This window comes from Trichechus manatus, unplaced genomic scaffold (assembly GCF_000243295.1).
Source record: "Trichechus manatus latirostris isolate Lorelei unplaced genomic scaffold, TriManLat1.0 scaffold00010, whole genome shotgun sequence".
Classification (NCBI taxonomy): Eukaryota; Metazoa; Chordata; class Mammalia; order Sirenia; family Trichechidae; genus Trichechus; species Trichechus manatus.
In genome coordinates, this window is record NW_004443946.1 from 16353795 (window position 1) to 16374643 (window position 20849).

Sequence of the window (20849 nt, forward strand, 5' to 3'; positions counted from 1 at the left end):
GTTGTTAACCATTGTCATAGGGCAATATGTGTACTAACTGTTTAATGAGAAACTATTTGTTCTGCAAACCTTCATCTAAGGTACAAAAAAAAAAAAGAATTATCTATGTGAGATCAAACTGACAACAGCAACTCAGAAGGTTTGATGGGAAGCCTAGGGGACAGTGAGTTGAGAATAACGGTGATGGAATAATTTGGAAAAGGATGGTGAAAATAGCAGCATAACTGGAAGAATGTAATCGATGTCACTGAATTGTACATGTAGAAACTTTTGAAATGGTGTAACTTTGGCTATGTATATTTTCACCAAAAAAAAAAAAGGTCCTCAAGGTCGAGAAGGAAGAGTGTTGACATGTCATGGGATTGTTAACCAATGTCATAAAACAATATGTGTACTGTTTAATGAGAAACTATTTGTTCTGTAAACCTTCATCTAAAGTACAATAAAAAAATTTAGAAAAAAAAAGCAATAAGAGCCATGACACAAACAGACATATGCACACCCATGTTCACTGCATCATTAACCACAATAGCAAAAAGATGAAAGCAACCTAAGTGCCTATCATGGATGAATGGATTAACAATCTGTGGTGCACACACACAATGGAATAGTATGCAATGATAAAGAATAATAATGAATCTGCAAAACATCTCACAACATGGATGAATCTGGAGGGGCATTATGCTGAGTGAAATAAGTCAATTACAAAAAGACAAATATTGTATGAGACCACTTTTATAAAGTAACAACAAAAGGTTTACACACAGGGGAAGGGAAAAAAAAAAACTCTTTGATGATTACCAAGGATGGGAGGAGGGGGAGGAAAAGTTACCAAAGAGATAGTAGACACTAGTTAATATTGGTGAAGGGAAAGGCAATACACAATATGGGAGAAGTTAGCACAACATGACCAAGGCAGATAGGACATTGAGAGGAATAAAAGACAACTATGGTAACTACTATAGCATAGACAATTCTACAACAATAGAATCAACAAACAATAATCTATGAATGGATACATAGATAGATAGATATGCTAAGAGGTGAGGAAGGGCGTAAGGGAACACACTCACCAGCAGGTACAAACACAGGTAGTGGAAATTTCTAAATACATGACTGTAGGTGATCCTCACATATTAATTTAGACAATAGAGTACACAAGTGGCACAGTCAGGGAAACCCCTTAGACATGAACACCTCACGGAATGAAGTTCCCAGCCTTGAAAGCAAAGGACCATAGACTTGGGGGACATCTACATCAATTGGCACAACATAGTTCTTAAAAGACAATGTTCTACATCTTACTTTGGTAAGTAGCCTCTGGGGTCTTAAAAGCTTGCCAGCAGACACCTAAGATACAACTATTGGTCTCTTCTAGTTTGGAGCAAAGAAGAGGGAAAAAACTAAAGACTCAAGAGAGCAATTAGTCCAAAGGACTAATGGACCACTTGGACCACAGCCTACATGATCCCGAAACCAGAAGAACTAGATAGTGCCCGGCTACCACTACTAACCACTCTAACTGGGATTACAACAGAGGGTCCTGGACAGAATGGGAGTAAAATGCAGAGCAAATGATTTAATTCACAAAAAAGACCAGACTTAATGGTCTGACAGAGACTGGAGGAACTCCCAAGACTATGGCCCTTTGACACCCTTCTAACTCAGAATTGAAGCCACTCCTGAAGTTTACCTTTCAGCCAAAGATTAGGCAGGCCTATAAAACAAACAATAACACACGTGAGGAACGTGCTTCTTAGATCAGTCAAGTATATGAGATCAAACGGGCAACACCTGCCCCAAAACAAAGACAAGAAGGCAAGATGGGACAAGAAAACTGGACAATGGAACCGGGGAACCCAGAGTGGAAAGGGAAAGGGGAAGACTGCTGGCACAACGTGGGCTTGCAACCAACGCCACAAAACAATTTGTGCATAAATTTTTGAATGAGAAACTACTTTGTTTTGTAAACTTTCACCTAAATTGCAATTAAAAAAAAAAAAGAAAGAAACTTACTGGAGGAGTAGATACGAGTCTTCCCCACAGTTACCCAAATAACCCACAAGATAACCTGTCTTGTCAGAAGCTTTAACTGTGGATAATTACCAAGACTTCATCCTTAGAACTGGACTTTTCAGGGCCTCAGGCAAATGATCGTCCAACCCTGCTTGACCATTTCAGTGGCTAGATATCCACTAACCCATGTGGCAGCCCATTCCACTGCCCAACCACTTGAACTGCAGAATGTTCTCCCCTAATTGGGCCAAGATTTGCCTCCCTGTTGCATGTGCCCATTCACCTCAGTACTGTCCACTACAGTAAAGTCAATCCCTCCTCCAATCAGACAGCATACAAATACTTGAAGAAAATTAACATGTCCTAAATCTCCTCTCCTCCAGGGTATCTGTCTCCAGTTATTCAAACCATTCCTCAGAAGACACAGCTTTCAGCATGTCCCACGTGCAGTAAAAGGGAGAGTGAACACTCACCACACTTCACCATTCCTACTTCATAGCACTTCCGAAGTCGGCAGGCCTGGCAGCTTTTGCGCCGGTTCTTATCTATTGTACACTGATTTGTGGCTGGGCAAATATAATCATTATGTCCTATAGAAGAACAAAAAGAAGGAAGGTTACTTTTACAATATTTTGGTTAAATTTCTTCCTGGTCAACAACACTGATAACGCTAAGCTGAGAGATGGGGGACATCTTAACGACAGGTATGGGTACAAAGGCCAAAGTTATCCCTCATTGTTGCCTTGTTAGTGAGTAAAATAGAACTAGCAATATTTCAGTGACCTACTTTTTGGCCAACAGTTTATTCTTTGTGTGTTCTTAGAATTCTCAAGTGATCCATTTAGAAAGATCCTCCTTTGGACATGAAAAATGAAACAGTCACATAAAATCAGTTTGCTCCAAATCACAGAACTATTCAAGAGTTGTACTTGTGTATCAAGTTACCAAATTCTGCTACCTATAGTCTTTTACAAATGCCTTTGGGATTTAATATGATCTTTTTATAGGAATCCGTAAATAAAATAAGAGAACAGAAGGAACAAATAAACTAACACTCTAAATAAGAACAGAAAGAACCCAAAACACCGTTACTTGAAAATAGTAGAGGTATATTAGAATATTGTTCTCTATAACCCCTTCCTCCCTCCCTCAGCCAGGTGACCTTGAAGTGTACTAGAGTGGGCAGAGTATACTTCTCCACCAATTGCTATTGGGCTTGGCCATGTGATTTGCTTTGGACAACAGTGTTAGCAGATGTGATGCTTGAACAGTTTGGCTGTATCTCTTGAGCTCCTAGGAGAATAAAATACTTTTGAAAGCCACTGGTCCAAGGAGAATGTGGAGCAGACCTGAACTCAACCCAAAGCCCGGAGCCAACCTTTATGCAGTAGAGCTACCCTAACCAACTCACAGACCCAAAAGTAAGCAAAATAATGCTCAATGTAGTAAGAAAATGCTGGCTCAGCCTGGATATAGAAGGAGAAGAAAATCAAAATAACCAGGAGAGGCACACCAATATTTCTGATTACTTACTAACTTCCAGGTATTTCCCATCAACATTTCCTTTAACCCTACATCCCTATAAAGAGCTATGATCCCCATTTTACAAATGGAAAAACCTAAGTTCAGTTCAATAATCTGCTTAAGGTTAATGTTTTAGTTTTCTATGCTGCACAACAAATTACCACGAATTTACCAGCTTAAAACAAAACAAATTTATTATCTCATAGTTTTCATGGGTCAGGAGTCTAGGCAAGGTTTTGCTGGATCTTCTGCTCAGAGTCTCACAATGTCGCAATCAAGGTGTCAGCCAGGCTGTGTTTTTATCTGAAGCTCGAGGTCTTCTTCCAGATTCATTCAGGTTGTTGGCAGAATTCAGCTCCTTGTGACTGTAGGACTGAGGTGCATGTTTTCTTGCTGGCTGTCAGCCAGACATAGCTCTAGCCCCTGGAGGCACCGGCAGTTCCTTGCCATGTGGCCACTGGAGGCAGTTCACATGCGGATGTTTGCTTTCTTCCAGGCCAGCAGGAACACATCTCTCTGACTTCCAATCTCTCTCCAGGCGGCTGTGACGGAGTCTTATATAATCATAAAGTAATCCTATCACCATTTACCATATAATGTAACCTAATCAAAAGAGCACCTAGCTCATCATAGTCACTGGTTCTGCCCACACTCTAGCAAAGTAGGGAATATTGTAAGTCGTGTTTTAAATTTTTTCAAGGAACAGGTAATTATCTTGTTATTGCTTTTGTCTTCCTTTATAATATCAAAAACAAATTAAGTTTGTAAAAGCTGAAATATATTTATAATCAGAAAATTTCTATTGTACTTTAAAAGATAATGCTTTATAGCTAGAAAATAAACACATTCCCACAGTGATTTTTCACATCAGTGGCAATCCTTTAAGTACCTTCTAAAAACCATGCATAATGCCATTTTTACTGGTTTTAAAAAGAGTATCTGGCTTATAATGATAAGCATTTAAGGGGCAGCTAGAGGTTCCTTTTATATATTTCTTCAGAGCATATTTTAAAAGATAATTTTACTTTCAAAAATGGATCAGAAAGTACAATAATGCAAATGTGGTAAATGAAAATTGCTTAAAAAATATCTTATGCAAGAAGGTCATGGTAATTTATTTTACTTCTGGCCAAACAAAACAACAAAAAAATCCTCCTCAAAATGCACCAACTATCTCATGTATTAAAATGGTTTTCTTGTCCCATGCAATAGTCTGAGAAGCACACAACTCCACACTAACAGAAGTAAGAGAAATGTTTTAAAATATATATATGGAGCCTTGGTGGCACAATGGTTAAGCACTTGGCTGCTAACCAAAAGGTCAGCAGTTCGAACCCACCAGTGGCTCCCTGTGAGAAAAGACATGGTGCTCTTCCCTGGCACAGATTACAGCCTTGGACTGTCTATGGGGTAGTTCTACTTTGTCATATAGGGTCACTATGAGTTGGAATTGACTCCATGGCACACAACAACATATCTGCATATACATATATATGTATACACACACATATATATACATGTATATATGTTGTTGTTAGGTGCCGTTAAGTTGGTTCCAACACAGTGACCCTATGTACAGCAGAATGAAACACTGCCTGGTCCTGCGCCATCCTCACAATCATTGCTGTGTTTGAGCCCGTTGTTGCATCCACTGTGTCAATACATCTCGTCAAGGGTCTTCCTCTTTTTCACTGATCCTCTACCTTACCAAGCATGATGTCCTTCTCCAGAGACTGGTCCCTGCTGATAACATGTCCAAAGTACATGAGACAAAGTCTCACCATCCTTGCTTTCAAGGAGCACTCTGGCTGTACTTCTTCCAAGACAGACTTGTTTGTTCTTCTGGCAGTCCACCATAATTCAAAGGCATCAGTTCTTCTTCAGTCTTCCTTATTCATTGTCCAGCTTTCTCATGCATATGAGGTGGCTGAAAATACCACGGCTTGGGTCAGGCGCACCTTGGTCCTCAAAGCAACATCTTTGCTTTTCAACACTTCGAAAAGGTCTTTTGCAGCAGGTTTACTCAACGCAATACATCATCTGATTCTTGACTGCTGTTTCCATGGGTGTTGATTGTGGATCCAAGTAAAATGAAATCCTTGACAACTTCAATCTTTTCTCCATTTATCATGATGTTGCTTATTGGTCCAGTTGTGAAGATTTTTGTTTTCTTCATGTTGAGGTGCAATCCACACCAAAGGCTGTAGTCTTTGATCTTCAACAGTAAGTGCTTCAAGTCCTCTTCACTTTCAGCAAGCAAGGTTGTGTCATCTGCATAACACAGGTTGTTAATGAGTCTTCCTTCAATACTAATGCTGTGGTCTTCTTCATATAGCCCAGCTTCTCGGATTATTTGCTCAGCATACGGATTGAATAAGTATGGTGAAAGGATACAACCCTGACGCACAGCTTTCCTGACTAAACCACGCAGTATCCCCTTGTTTTGTTCAAACGTGTGCCTCTTGGTCTATGTACATGTTCCTCATGAGCACAATTAAATGCTCTGGAACTCCTATTCTTTGCAATGTTATCCATAATTTGTTATGATCCACACAGTCGAATGCCATTGTTTAGGCAATAAAACACAGGTAAACATCTTTCTGGTATTCTCTACTTTCAGCCAACATCCATCTGACATCAGCAATGACATGTCTCGTTCCACATCCTCTTCTGAATCTGGCTTGAATTTCTGGCAATTCCCTGTCGATGTACTGCTGCAACCAATTTTCAATGATCTTCAGTAAAATTTTACTTATGTGTGATATTAATGATATTGATCAACAATTTCCGCACTCTGTTGGATCACCTTTCTTTGGAATGGGCACAAATACGGATATCTTCCAGTTGGTTGGCCAGGTAGCTGTCTTCCAAATTTCTTCACATAGAGAGAGCATCTCTAGTGCTGCATTCACTTGTTGAAACATCTCAGTTAGTATTCCGTTAACTCCTGGAGCCTTGTTTTTCACCATTCCCTTCAGCACAGCTTGGATCTCTTCCTTCAGTACCATCAGTTCTTGATCATATGCTACCTCCTGAAATGGTTGAACATCGACCAATTCTTTTGGGTAAGGTGACTCTGTGTATTCCTTCCATCTTCTTTTGATGTTTCCAATATTTTCCCCATAGAATCCTTCAATACTGCAACTCGAGGCTTGAATTTTTTTTCAGTTATTTCAGCTTGAGAAATGCCAAGTGTGTTCTTCCCTTTTGGTTTTCTAATGCCAGGTCTTTGCACGTTTCATTATAATTTTTTACTTGTTTTCTAGAGCCACCCTTTGAAATCGGTTCAGCTCTTTTTACTTCATCATTTCTTCCAATCGCTTTAGCTACTTGACGTTCAGGAGCAAGTTTCAGAGTCTCTTCTGACATCCATTTTGGTCTTTTCTTTCTTTCCTGTCTTTTTAATGGCCTTTTGCTTTCTTCATGTATGATGTCCTTGATATCATTCCACAACTCATCTGGTCTTTGGTCATTGGTGTTCAATGCATCAAATCTATTCTTGAGATGGTCTCTAAATTCAGGTGGGAAATACTCAAGGTCATATTTTGGCTCTCATGGACTTGCTCGAATTTTTTTCAGCTTCAGCTTGAACTTGCATATAAGCAATTGATGGTCTGTTCTGCAGTCGGCCCCTGGCCTTGTTCTGACTGATAATATTGAGCTTCTCCATTGTCTCTTTCCACAGAGGTAGTCGATTTGCCACTATTCATAAGGTTTTCACTGGCCAGTTTTTTCAGAAGTAGCCCACCATGTCCTTATTCCTAGTCTTAGTCTGGAAGCTCCACTGAAACTTGTCCACCATGGGTGACCCTGTTGGAATTTGAAATACCAGTGGCATAGCTTCCAGCATCACAGCAACATACAAGCCACCACAGTATGAGAAACTGACAGGCACATGAGGGTATATATACATATATATATGATAGTTAATGTTATGTGTCAACCTGGCTAGACCATGATTCTCAGTATTATGTAATTAACTCTACTTGTGATCTGATGTAATTATCCTTCATTTTGTGATATAATGTAATCACCTCAATGACGTGATCTGATGTGATCAATCAGTTGTAAAGGGGAGTTTCCCCAGGGGGTGTGGTCTGCACCCAGTATATATATGAACGTTCTGGCAAAGATCTCTTGCTTGCTCTGGGTCCTGTTTCTGGCTCATCATTCTCTGACCTACAGTTCTTAGGACTTGAGCCAGCAGCTTGACATCTTACCTGCCAACTTTGGGATTCACCAGCTCCGCAGCCCTGTGAACCAGCAGCCTGTCATCTGATCTGCTGACTTTGAGATTTTCCAGCTCTGCAGCCCTGCAGCCCTGCAGCCTGCTGTCTGTCCTACGAATTCTGGGTTCATCAGCCCCTGCAACCATGTGAGTCAAGAGAAGCCTCCAGTCGATGCCTGACCCACGGACTTTGGTACTTGCCAGCCTCCACAATCATGTGAGCCATTTCTTGAGATAAATCTCTGTCTCTGTCTCTGTCTCTTTCTATATATATATACATATGTGTGTGTGTATATATATACATATATGTACATAGTTTTGCTTCTCTAGAGAACTCAGCTGAAGACAATACACAATTCTTTTAGTTAAGATATAAAACTTCATAGAAAAATGTGCTGTTTCTACTATAAAACATAAAAGGGTATCTTGTTCTTTCTGCAAAAATTTCTTGCCCAAAATTGAGTCTGTCTAAATACCTATTATCACTCATATTCAACTGCATGGTAGACAAGAGATAGCAATGGGCTTGTAATCAGAAGATTTGAGTTTAGTCTCAGTTCAACCTTTCAGATTTCTTATTTAAGAAACAGCAATGTTTATGGCCCAGGCCTTTTCTGGCACTTTTATCCTCCAATTGCAAGCATCTACCTCAGGCATGTCCCTCAGGATAGCTTTCTTGAGTTCAAGGTCAAAAAAGTCCCAAGGTAAGGAAACATATGCTTCCAAGGTAATAATAATCTTTTATATACCCCTTGGGCTATTACAAAAGCCCTGGTGGCACAGTGGTTAAGCTCTCGGCTGCTAATCTAAAGGTCAGTGGTTCAAACCCACCAGCCTCTCCATAGGAGAAAGAGGTGGCAGTGTGCTTCTGTAAAGATTAAAAACCCGTTTCTGTCGAGTCAATTCTGACTCACAGTGACCCTATAGGACAGAGTAGAACTGCCCCATAAGGTTTCCAAGGAGTAGCTACTGGATTCAAACTGCTGACCTTTCAGTTAGCAGCCAAGTTCTTAACCACTGCACCACCAGGGCTCCTTTGTAAGGATTACAGCCTTGGAAACCATATGGAGCAGTTCTACTCTGTCCCATAGGGTCGCTATGAGTTGGAATCGACTCGACGGCAACAGGTTTGATTTTTTTTCACATGGGCTATTACAAGGGGCCCTGGTGGTGTAACGGTTAAGTGCTCAGCTGCTAACCAAAAGGTTGGCAGTTTGAACCCCCACTCAGTAGCTCTGCAGGAAAAGACCTGGCAATTTGTTTCCTTCCGTAAGGATTACAGCCAAGAAAAGCCTATGGGGCAGTTCTACTCTGTCACATGGGGTCGCTATGAGTCAGAACTGACTCTACAGCACCCTATAACAAGAGCAATGGGATATTGCCAGTTGCCATTGAGTCGATTCCTACTCATGGTGACCCCATGTGTGTCAGAATAGAAGTGTGCTCCATAGGGTTTTCAGTGGCTGATTTTTTGGAAGTAGATCACCAGGCCTTTCTTCTTAGGTGCCTCTCAGTGGATTCAAACCCCCAACCTTTTGGTTAGCAGCCAAGCAAGTTAACCATTTCTGCCACCTAGGGACACCATGGGCTATTAGAACTTCCCATTTAAAGCTCAGCCTTTAAAGTCTTTAGAAACAAAGCAGAGTTGAAGATCTATGAATAATAGTCAAATAGATTTTAAACTTACAAAGGACAATGACAAAAGGTTATTACGAATTCCACAATGAAAGTGAATGGCATAATATGACAGTAATAATTACTATTGTTTCTGATATAAGATAAATAGCCAAAAGTCAATGGCAAATAAAAGAATAAAATAGCACTGAGAAATGTGCCATACCTATATATTAAAAAAAAAAAAAACTGACAAGAGTTTATAAGATATGTAAAAGATCTAAAAAAATGGGAGACATAACATGTTTCTTGATGTGAAAACTATTACAAAGACTATCAATTCCTTCTAAAATAAGTCTTAGCTTTAACAAAATCTCCACTTTTATTAACTTTGAGGATGGGAGGTCACTAAAAAAATTATCCTAAATTTCCTATGGACATATACACAAGAGAAAATAACCAGAAAGTTTTAATAGGAGGTACTTGTTCTGGCAGGTATTAAAATGCACTATAAAACTACATTAGCTAAAATAATGTGGTACTTATATAAGAATGAAGTGATAGATCAATGGAACAATCAAAATAAAACACTAGTATATATAAGAACTTGATGTATAATACATATGGAACAAAGTCAATGGGCAAATGAAAAGATGCTCAAAATCATTAGTAATCAAGAAAATGCAGATTAAAAACACAGTGAGATACCACTACAGACCCATCAAAATCTTTTTAATTAGTTAAAAAGATTGACAATACCAAGTTTTGGCAAGGATGTAGAGCAACTAGAATTCTCATATATTGCTCTCGCGAATAACAAGCAGTTCAACTACTTTGGAAAACAGTTTGTTAGTTTCTAATGAAGTTAAATATACACTTATCATACAACCAGCAATTTTACTCCTAGGTATTCACCCAAGAGAAAAAAAAACATATGTCTACACAAAGAGATATACATGAACACTCATAGAACTTTTATTTAAAACAGTCCAAAAACTGGAAACAACTCAAATGAACAGTACAACTGTGGTACATGTATACATTGGAATATTACTCAACAACAATAACGAATGAACTACTGATACATGCAACAACACAGACAAATCTCAAAAGTATCATGAAGCTATACACAAATAGTTACATATTTTATAATTCCATTTATATGATATTCTAGAAAAGACAAAAGCATATGGATAGAAAACAGACCACTGGTTGCCAGGGCCTCTGATGTTGGGTGTAAACTGGCTGGAAGGACACACAAGGGAACTTTTTTGGGTGTCGGAAATGTTCTGTATTTTAATTATGGTGGTGGTAACACGACTGTATACATTTTCAAAACACATAAAATTATATGATTAAAATTGGTGAATTTTATTTTATGTGACTCATATCTCAAAGTTGACTTTAAAAGTCAATTCTTATACATAGACCAATGGAACAGAATTGAGAATCCAGACGTAAATTCATCCACCTATGAGCAGCTGATATTTGACAAAGGAACATAGTCCGTTAATTGGGGAAAAGACAGTCTCTTTAACAAATAGTCCTGGCATAACTGGATATCCATCTGCAAAAAACTGAAACAAGACCCATACCTCACACCATGCACAAAAACTAACTCAAAATGGATCAGAGACCTAAATATAAAATTGAGAATGATAAAGATCATGGAAGAAAAAATAGGGACAATGCTAGGAGCCCTAACACATGGCATAAACAGAGTACAAACCATAAGTAACCATGCACAAACACCAGAAGAGAATCTAAAAAACTGGGAGCTCCTAAAAATCAAACACTTACGCTCATCAAAAGACTTCACCAAAAGAGACAAAAGACACCCTACAGACTGGGAAAAAATTTTTGGCTATGACAAATCCGATCAATGTCTAATCTCTAAAATCTACAAGATACTGCAAAACCTCAACAACAAGAAGACAAATACCCCAATTAGAAAATGGGCAAAGGATGTGAACAGACAGTTCGCCAAAGAAGACATTCAGGCGGCTAACAGACACATGAGGAAATGCTCATGATCATTAGCCATTAGAGAAATGCAAATTAAAACTACAATGAGATACCATCTCACCCCAACAAGGCTAGCATTAATCCAAAAAACACAAACTAATAAATGTTGGAGAGGTGGTGGAGAGACTAGAACACTTATACACTGCTGGTGGGAATGTAAAATGATACAACCACTTTGGAAATTGATTTGGTGCTTCCTTAAAAAGCTAGAAATTGAAGTACCATATGATCCAGCAATCCCATTCCTTGGAATATATCCTAGAGAAATAAGAGCCATCACACGAATAGATATATGCACACCCATGTTCATTGCAGCACTGTTCACAATAGCAAAAAGATGGAAACAACCTAGGCGCCCATCAACAGACGAATGGATAAACAAATTATGGTCACAATGGAATACTATGCAGCGATAAAGAACAACGATGAATCAGAGAAACATCTTATAACATGGATGAATCTGGACGGCATTATGCTGAGTGAAATTAGTCAGTCACAAAAGGACAAATATTGTATGAGGCCACTATTATAAGAACTTAAGAAAAGATTTAAAGGTTTAAAAGAAGAAAACATCCTTTGATGGTTATGAGGGTGGGGAGGCAGGGAGAGGCATATTCACTAACTAGATAGTAGACAAGAATTCTCTTAAGTGAAGGGAAGGACAACACACACTACAGGGAAGTTAGCACAACTGGACTCAACCAAAAGCTAAGAACTTTCCTGAATAAAACTAAACACTTTGAGGGACAGAGTATGGGGCGGGGGTCTAGGGACCATGCTTTCAGGGGACCTCTAGGTCAACTGACATAACAAAGTTTATTAAGAAAATGTTCTGCATCCTACTTTGGTGAGTGGTGTCTGGGGTCTTAAAAGTTAGCAAGCGGCCATCTAAGATCCATCAGTTGGTCCCAACCAACTGGAGTAAAGCAGAATGAAGAACACCAAAGACACAAGGAAAGTATTAGCCCAAGAGACAGAAAGGGTCACATAAACGAGAGACTTCATCAGCTTGAGACCAGAAGAACTAGATGGTGCCCAGCTACCGCCTATGACCGCCCTGACAGGGAACACAACAGAGAGTCCCTGATGGAGCAGAAGAAAAGTAGGGTGCAGAACTTAAATTCTAGTAAAAAAAAACAGACTTAATGGTCTGGCTGAGACTAGAGGAACCCCAGAAGACATGGCCCCAGGACTCTCTGTTAGCCCAGAACTAAAACCATTCCTGAAGCCAACTCTTCAGACAAAGATTAGACTGGACTATAAGACATAAAATGATACTCGTGAAGAGTGTGCGTCTTAGCTCAAGTAGATACATGAGACTAAATGGGCAGCTCCTGTCCAGAGGTGAGATGAGATGGTAGAAAGGGACAGGAGCTGGTTGAATGGACATGGGAAATCTGGGGTGGAAAGGAGCAGTGTGCTGTCACATTGTAGGGAGAGCAACTAGGGTCAGATAACAATGTGTGTATAAATTTTTGTATGAGAAACTAACTTGGGCTGTAAACTTTCACTTAAAGCACAATAAAAAAAAATTTTTTATATCGATTCTTAGTAAAAAGATCAATAGTTGCCAGGAATTCAGCCGGAGGGAGGAGGGATAAATAGACAGAGCACAGGGCATTTTTAGGGCAATGAAACTATTCTGTATGATACTGTAATGGTGGGCACATGACATTATACATTTGTCAAAACCCATAAAAAAAAAAAAAAAAACCTATTACTGTCGAGTTGATTCTGACTCATAGCAACCCTATAGGACAGAGTAGAACTGTCCCATAGGGTTTCCAAGGAGCAACTGGTGGATTTGAACTGCCAATCTTTTGGTTAGCAGTCATAGCTCTTAACCACTGCACCACCAGGGTCCCCTCAAAACCCACAGGGTTGCACAATATAAAGAGTGAATCCTAATGTAAACTAAGGGTCTTAGTTAAAAATAATGTATCAATATTGGTTCATCAATTGTAATAAATGTACCATAGGAATACAGCATGTTAATAATAGTGGAGACAATAAATGGGAACTCTCTGTACTTCCTGCACAATTTTCTGTAAAACTAAAACTGCTCTAAAAAATAAAGTCTATTAGAAAATCAACTTTCATATTTTTTTTCAAAAATCAACGAAAAAACGGGAAACCCAGAGTGGAAATTGGGAGAGTGCTAACACATTGTGGGGAGTGAAACCAAGGCTACGAAATACTTTATTGAAATACTATCGAATGAGAATGCAATTTGCTCTGTAAACCTTCACCTAATGTACAATTAAAAAAAAAAGAAAAATGGATGGATTTATTCAATAAAATGATGTGAAGAAAACTGACCATTTAGAGATGAATACATTTGATTCCCATTTCATTCAATATACCAAAAGAAATTCCTTTTGGATTAAATAATGAAATGGAAAAACGAACTATTAACTAGCAAAATGTAGGCGAACGTTTATATAATCTCTGGATGTTAAAGGACATTTTAGGTTAAAAAATTATATATAAGACTATTAAAACTGCCTACCTTTGACTGCATAAAGCTTAAATATTCTGCATATTAAAATCATAAATCAAAATTATAGAGTCAACTGGAAAAATATTTGTTACATGTCTGATAAAAAATTAGTGTGCTAATATACAAGGCACACAATAATCTATAAGGAAAATGCCAGAACCCAATTTAAAAAATGAGCAAACATTCTGAAGAAAGAAGACAGAGAGGAAATATAAATGGCAGACAATTTACATGTGAAAAATTTGCCTCATAATAAAATCAAATTATAAAGCAAATTATACAATATATCACCTATCAATCTAGCAGGAGTTTTTCTTTTTGATGATAAGACTCAGCGCTGCCAAAAATTTGGTAAAACCAGCACTCTTATACATTGCTTGTGGAAGTATAAGTTGGTACAACCTTTCTGAGAAACAACTGAAAATACCTGTCAAGAATTTTAAACATGAACACACTTTGACCACATATGTTTATTCTAAAAATATATCCAGAGAAACCATCAGAATTTTTTTCAAAAGGGTCATGAACATACATATTAATCACAACATTATTTAAGATAATTTTTTAAAAAATTGACAAGGTAAATGTTCAACAATAGCTAACTAAATTAAGTCCCATCATAAGACAGAATATTATACACTTGTGAGAAATGTTTCCAGAAATTTAAAACAGGGAGAAATGCTTACCAAACAATGTTGAGTGAAAAAGAACACAAAACTCTATGTAGAGCCCGATTAAAAAATTATCATTCATAGAATTGTTGAGCGCCAGTAGTAAACAAAAGAGACAAAATCCTTGCCCTAATGGAGTTTATAATCTATTGTGGGGAGCCAGGCAAGCAAAATAAACAAGCAGCTTATATACTCATTAGAAGGTGGTAAGTGCTATGGATGGAAATGAATCAAGGAAGGAGACCAGCAAGTGTGTGTGGAAGCTGGGGATGGCAACTGCAGTTTAAATAGTGACAGAAAGACTTAGTGAGAAGGTGACATTGAGCAGAGACCTGCAGCTGAGATGCGAGTGATGCAGATACCTGGAGGGAAAGTGTTCTAGGCAGAAAGAACAGAAGTGCAAAGGCCCTGAAACAAGAGTGTGCTGGGGGAAGGTGAGTAGGGACAGAGTAGCAAGAGAGGAGGTCAGCCGGGTATCAGAAAAATCAAGGCCTGTGGCCACTGTAAGCACTTTGACTTTGGCCGCCAGGGAGACAGGAGGCACTGGAAAGCAGAGGATGAAGTTTCTGGCTTCCAGTTTAGCGGATCACACATGGAATCATCATGAGTCAGAATCAACTTGGCAACTAACAACAAAAATACTGAAATCTCAGCAAGATACAGACTTGTCAACATATCAAGAAATACAGTTCTGAATTCCAGAAAATCTGAATTGTTTTTATCTTATATAGCAGGGAATTGGACATGGCCTTACAATCTACTACAACAATAATTGTAAATAAAAATATTTAAGAACTCAACATGCTAAACGTTGAGTGAAAAACTTTTTTGTAAAAGCAAAAATAAGCAAACAACACGATTTATCTTTTGATAATATTTGATGACACATGCTTCTTTTATCTGTGTTGTGTTCTTTTCAATAAGATACAGATGAAGTTTGGAAATAGCAGAGGGCCCTTACCCAACTATGAAGACCTTCTTGGAGAATGTGGATTTAAATGTGATTAGAATCAGAACAGAAATACAAGGAAGAAAGAAAAGATGTTGATATCTGAACAAGGAAAGTGTTAGAGAAAAAAAAAAGAATATTTTAAATTTGCATGATATTATAGTTGAACAAGTATTTTCACATACTCAACCTCTATTTACCTTTGGGGCCCTAGTGGCACAGTGGCTAAGAGCTTGGCTGCTAACCAAAAGGTTGGCAGTTCGAATCCACCAGCTGCTCCTTAGAAACCCTGTGGGGCAGTTCTACTCTGCCCTACAGGGTCGCTATGAGTCAGAATTGACTTGACGTCACTGGGTTTGGTTTCTTGGTTTTATTCACCTTTGGAATAGCTCTGCAAGTACCTACATTTCACAGAGGAGGAAACAGGCCAGGAGATGAACTAACAGGCCAGGAGGATCCAGGACAAACAGGTGGTCATTTATACAGGGTGAATTTGAGGGGATTTGTAGGAAAGTGACTTGTTATCTACCAACTCTAATCCTCACCACCACCCTCCGGATTCCATCAGTGTTTCTCTCTTGAGATAAAATATTCCCTTAATCTGGAGTTATCAATGGGTGAGTTAACTTAAACTACTATTTGTACTCTATGACTTACTTCAAGATTGCTTTTCTTAATTGGTTAAGAATAAAGCATTGAAGAAGAAAAGGGAATGGAGCTCTAAGATGGGAACATAAAACGCTGTCCAGGAGAGGGGCTGCTGAGAGCAGGGGATATGGGGCAGAGACAGATGAGAGCAAGAAAGTTACTTGAGTAAATCAAAACTGGCAAGGAGGGTAGAGTATGGCAAGGGCGTGTGCATGGGGACGGGCCGACTGTCCTTTAAACCAGGTATGCACCATTTGAAGGTGACGAAAAAGTCTAAACAGCCAGAAAATAACAGAGTTGTGATCAGAGGCTCTACTAGTCTACTAGTCCAGGCAAGTCAGGTCTCTAGATCAGTTCTCAAAGTCCACTGGAGCTGAATTACTGATTCCTGACCATTTCCAGAAAACGCATTTATTTTCTCTTCCTCAGGAGCCAGCATGTCATCATGACTGTTAAGCACGCCAAGTATTAAACACAGGTCACAGGAAGAAACAATCTTTGCCACGCCTAATGAGCACACATTTTTTTGCAAGAGCTATCTTCACAGAGTTGTAACTAAGTCTTCTCCCCCAGCATCCTGGTGGGTAATAGTGGTGGGTGAGACCCATGCAAGCTGGATTTCTGGGTTAGAAATCTGCAAGTAAAGATGGGAAGTGTACTGAAACAATTCACCCAACCCACCCTCAACCACTCTGCGTACCAAACAGGCCAATGGTGAAAATTCTGCCAGGTGATCTCTGCAAAGTTGTTTGAAAGCAAAAAAGGAAAACTAAAGCAGCAGCTAACGTTATTCTTGTACCTTGAATGCTTCTTTTGAAAAACGCCTTACATCCTTCACACGACCAGACTCCGTAGTGATATCCCGAGGCGTAATCGCTGCAGACCGCACAGAAGTGAACATCCCTCTTTGAGCTTGGACTAGTAACAGGGTCGGTGCAACTGCTCCCACTACCCTTCCTTTTCAGTGTCTCTCTGAGAGCAAAGAAAACATTCGTTGTAAAAGAACATAAAGGGAGAAAGAGGAGCTTTCCAGAAAAAAATAACATGAACATTGCCTAATTTGATCTCTTTGCCATCTAGGGCTCATGATAAATATATTCCAGGAAATCTGACAAAGCAAAACCTTTGTTACTATTGTCAGAGCCATAAAGAGCCACAGTGTTGGGAATGACTGATCTTTTAAGGTGATTAGGTGAGTTTAAGCCTATCAGTGTAGTGCTGATGAACTCTGGTAACTACAGAAGGCCAACAGTAGCCATTTCTGAGTGTAAAATAAGCACAAGAGAAAGAAGTGACCAGACAGAACACGGCCCACAGGTCAGAACCACAAGCTGGGTGTATGGCCTTGACATTCTATAGCTCCTGGAGTCATGGGAAGTGCCCTCTGCCCTCCCTCAATACAAGCCTGACTACCCCTTCAGACATTGGAAGTTCCCATTTAAAAAGGGGACAAAAATCTTTCCTTCTGTGATTCCTGATACAGGTCTGAATGAAAATAACCTTAAAAGGAGTAACAAATGGACTCTAAGTTACATTAAGGTGAATACTATACTAGGGTTAAAAAAAAAAAAAAAAAACAGAGGGAGGAAAGAGAAAAAAGAGAGGCAGAGAGACAAGAGAGAAGAGAGGGTAAGGGAAAGAGAGTGAGCAAGCACCTGTCCTGACAGAAGGCTTCGAAGTGACAAGGCATTCAGTGCTGAAGGAGGGGTAAGAGGTTTCCCAGGGGAAGGGAGAGCTCAGCAAGGGAGGGCTGCGAGGCATCAAAAACACACCTGGCTAGTTCCTTATTCTGCTACGGCATGTTTTCTTTTGGAAAGAAAATGGTAGAGGTATTATTGATTTATAAATGAAGGTAATTATACTACAGTCTAATTTGTCCAAATATTAGCAGAACTCTGATTAGAATTCATGTTCAGAAACAAAATACATCTTCCAATAAAGACTGAACGAAAAAACATTATCTTTAAAACGTTATCTATCACTTTTTTATTTTTTTCCAAGAATAAGTTATTTTTTAATCTACCATACAAAAATTTATACATACATTGTTATGTGACTCTAATTGCTCTCCCCATACTGTGACAGAAGACTCTTCCTTTCCACCTCTGATTCCCCATGTCCATTCAACCAGCTCCTAACCCTCTCTGCCTTCCCATCTCACCTCCAGACAGAAGCTGCCCATTTAGTCTCTTGCATCTACTTGAGCTAAGAGACACACTCCTCAAGAGTATCACTTTATGTCCCACAGTCCAGTCCAATCCCTCTCTGAAGAGTTGGCCTTGGAAATGGTTTTAGTTATGGGCTGATAGAGAATCCAGGGGCCATGCTTTCCGGGGTTACTCCAGTCTCAGTCAGACCATTAAGTCTGATCTTCTTACTAGAATTTTGAGTTCTGCACCCCACCTTTCTCCTGCTCCATCCGGGACTCACTGTTGTGTTCCCTGTCAGGGTGGTCATTGGTGGTAGCCGGGCACCATCTAGTTCTTCTGGTCTCAGGCTGATGAAGTCTCTGGTTTATGTGGCCCTTTCTGTCTCTTAGGCTAATACTTTCCTTGTGTCTTTGGTGTTCTTCATTCTCCCTTACTCCAATTGGTTGGGACCAACTGATGGATCTTAGATGGCTGCTTGCAAGCTTTTAAGACCCCAGACGCCACACAACCAAAGTAGGATGCAGAACGTTTTCTTAATAAGCTTTGTTATGCCAATTGACCTAGATGTCCCCTGAAAGCATGGTCCCTAGAACCCCACCCCTGTTACTCTGTCCCTGAAAGTGTTTGATTGTATTCAGGAAACTTCTTAGCTTTGGTTTAGTCCAGTTGTGAAGAATAAGTTTTTTTTAATAAAAGAAGAAAAAACAAAATGACTGTATAATATTGTTTTCTCAAAGTTTTATGACAACACTAGAAAGTAATGGATTTCAATATACAATATGCTATAAATTACTTGCATTCTGGAAACAGTGTGTCACAAACACTAAATTGTGATTTCATTACAAGGTTAGAAGAATCTAACCCAAAAATAAAGTAAAAAGCTTTTTTTCAAATCCAAATATCTTCATCAAGAGACAAGTAATTTCACTTCAGTGAATTCTTCTCCTAAAAACACCTACCCACAGGCCCTACTTTTTAATGAGGACTAGAATATCAGAATAGAATAGTGCCTCATATTATTTAGGGGCTCTAAGTTATCTATGTTGTTGTTGTTGTTAGGTGCCGTCAAGTCAGTTACAACTCATAGCGACCCTGTGTACAACAGAAGGAAATACTGCCCGGTCCTGCACCATCCTCATAATCATGCTATGTTTGAGCCCACTGTTGCAGCCACTGTGTCATTTTAAGTGAATTCTAACCTGCAGGGCTCATCTTCCATCACTATACCAGACAATGTTCCGCTGCTATTCATAAGGTTTTCAGTGGCCAATTTTTTTAGAAGTAGATCGCCAGGTCCTTCATCCTAGTCTGTCTTAGTCTGGAAGCTCCGCTGGCAACCTGTGGTGGAAGTCATCTATATGACTAATAAATAAAGATCTTGTATAAAGCATATCTTTCTTGTCACTAAATCATAATTTGAATAAAACAAAACAATCAAACCCACTGCCGTCGAGTCAATTCCGACTCATAGTGACCCTATATGACAGAGTAGAACTGTCCATAGGATTTCCAAGGAGTGGCTGGTAGATTTCAACTGCTGACCTTTTGGTTAGCAGCCAGGCTCTTAAACACTGTAGCACCAGGGCTCCATTAGTAATCTGAATAGTGGCCATGAACCATAATTCAGAATGAAGATTAGATTTACCTGTTTACAGGTAAGGCGTGTTCTAGTGATCTTGCTTCACACCACGGACTCTTCTGAGGTTCTGCGTACAGAAGTGATGACTGGCAATGGATTGCTAAAGGAGAGAGATGCCCAGGAGTTGGCCACAACACATTTGGGCTTGTGGTCTGTCGACCAGGCCCACCTTCTGAGTTATTGGCATTGCTCGGGATACTGTAATTCATCACAGTGGGGCTATAGAATGTCATGGACGAATATTCCTGGTGGCTGTCTACATAGGAGGAAGGGATATATATGGGGCCATGCTCCAGGGGTAGGACAGACTGACTGCAGTTGTAGGAGACAGGAGAGTTAAGGCTAGATGGTGAGTTTTTGATATCCATGTCTTGAACAGATAATAGCTGAGAAAACTCCTTGTGAGAAGAGGCACAAAGGGACATTATAATGTTCTCAAAGACTCAAGGCAGGTATGGTGGCTGGAAAGAAAAACAAAAAACAACAAATCGTTAGAGTCACAGTCTTCAGTAAGATGTAACTCTTTCTTTTTTTTTTTTTTTTATTGTGCCTTAGATGAAGGTTTACAGAATAGTTTCTCATTAAACAATCAGTACACATATTGTTTTATGACATTGGTTAACAACCCCACGACATGTCAACACTCTCCCTTCTCGACCTTGGAGGACCTTGTTTTTTTTTGGTGAAAATATACATAGCCAAAGATACACCATTCCAAAAACTTCTACATTAACAACCCCAGGACATGTCAACACTCTCCCTTCTCGACCTTGGAGGATCTTTTTTTCTGGTGAAAATATACATAGCCAAAGTTATACCACGTCAAAAGTTTCCACAAGTACAATTCAGTGACATTGATTACATTCTTCTAGTTGTGCTGCTATT

At 39.3% G+C, this 20849-nt stretch overlaps 1 protein-coding gene across 1 annotated transcript in view; it reads right to left on the reverse strand.

The window, feature by feature from the left end:
- The window catches only part of ESR2 (estrogen receptor 2), an 83920-nt gene that overhangs the window by 43705 nt on the left and 19366 nt on the right, over positions 1 to 20849 (reverse strand). The window contains exons 2-4 of the mRNA XM_004370942.2: positions 19971 to 20425; positions 16975 to 17147; positions 2490 to 2606 (exon numbers count right to left, since the gene is read on the reverse strand). Coding sequence (XP_004370999.1) covers positions 2490 to 2606; positions 16975 to 17147; positions 19971 to 20389 — 709 coding nt within the window. The 5' untranslated portion in view covers positions 20390 to 20425. The remainder of the gene's footprint in view (positions 1 to 2489; positions 2607 to 16974; positions 17148 to 19970; positions 20426 to 20849) is intronic.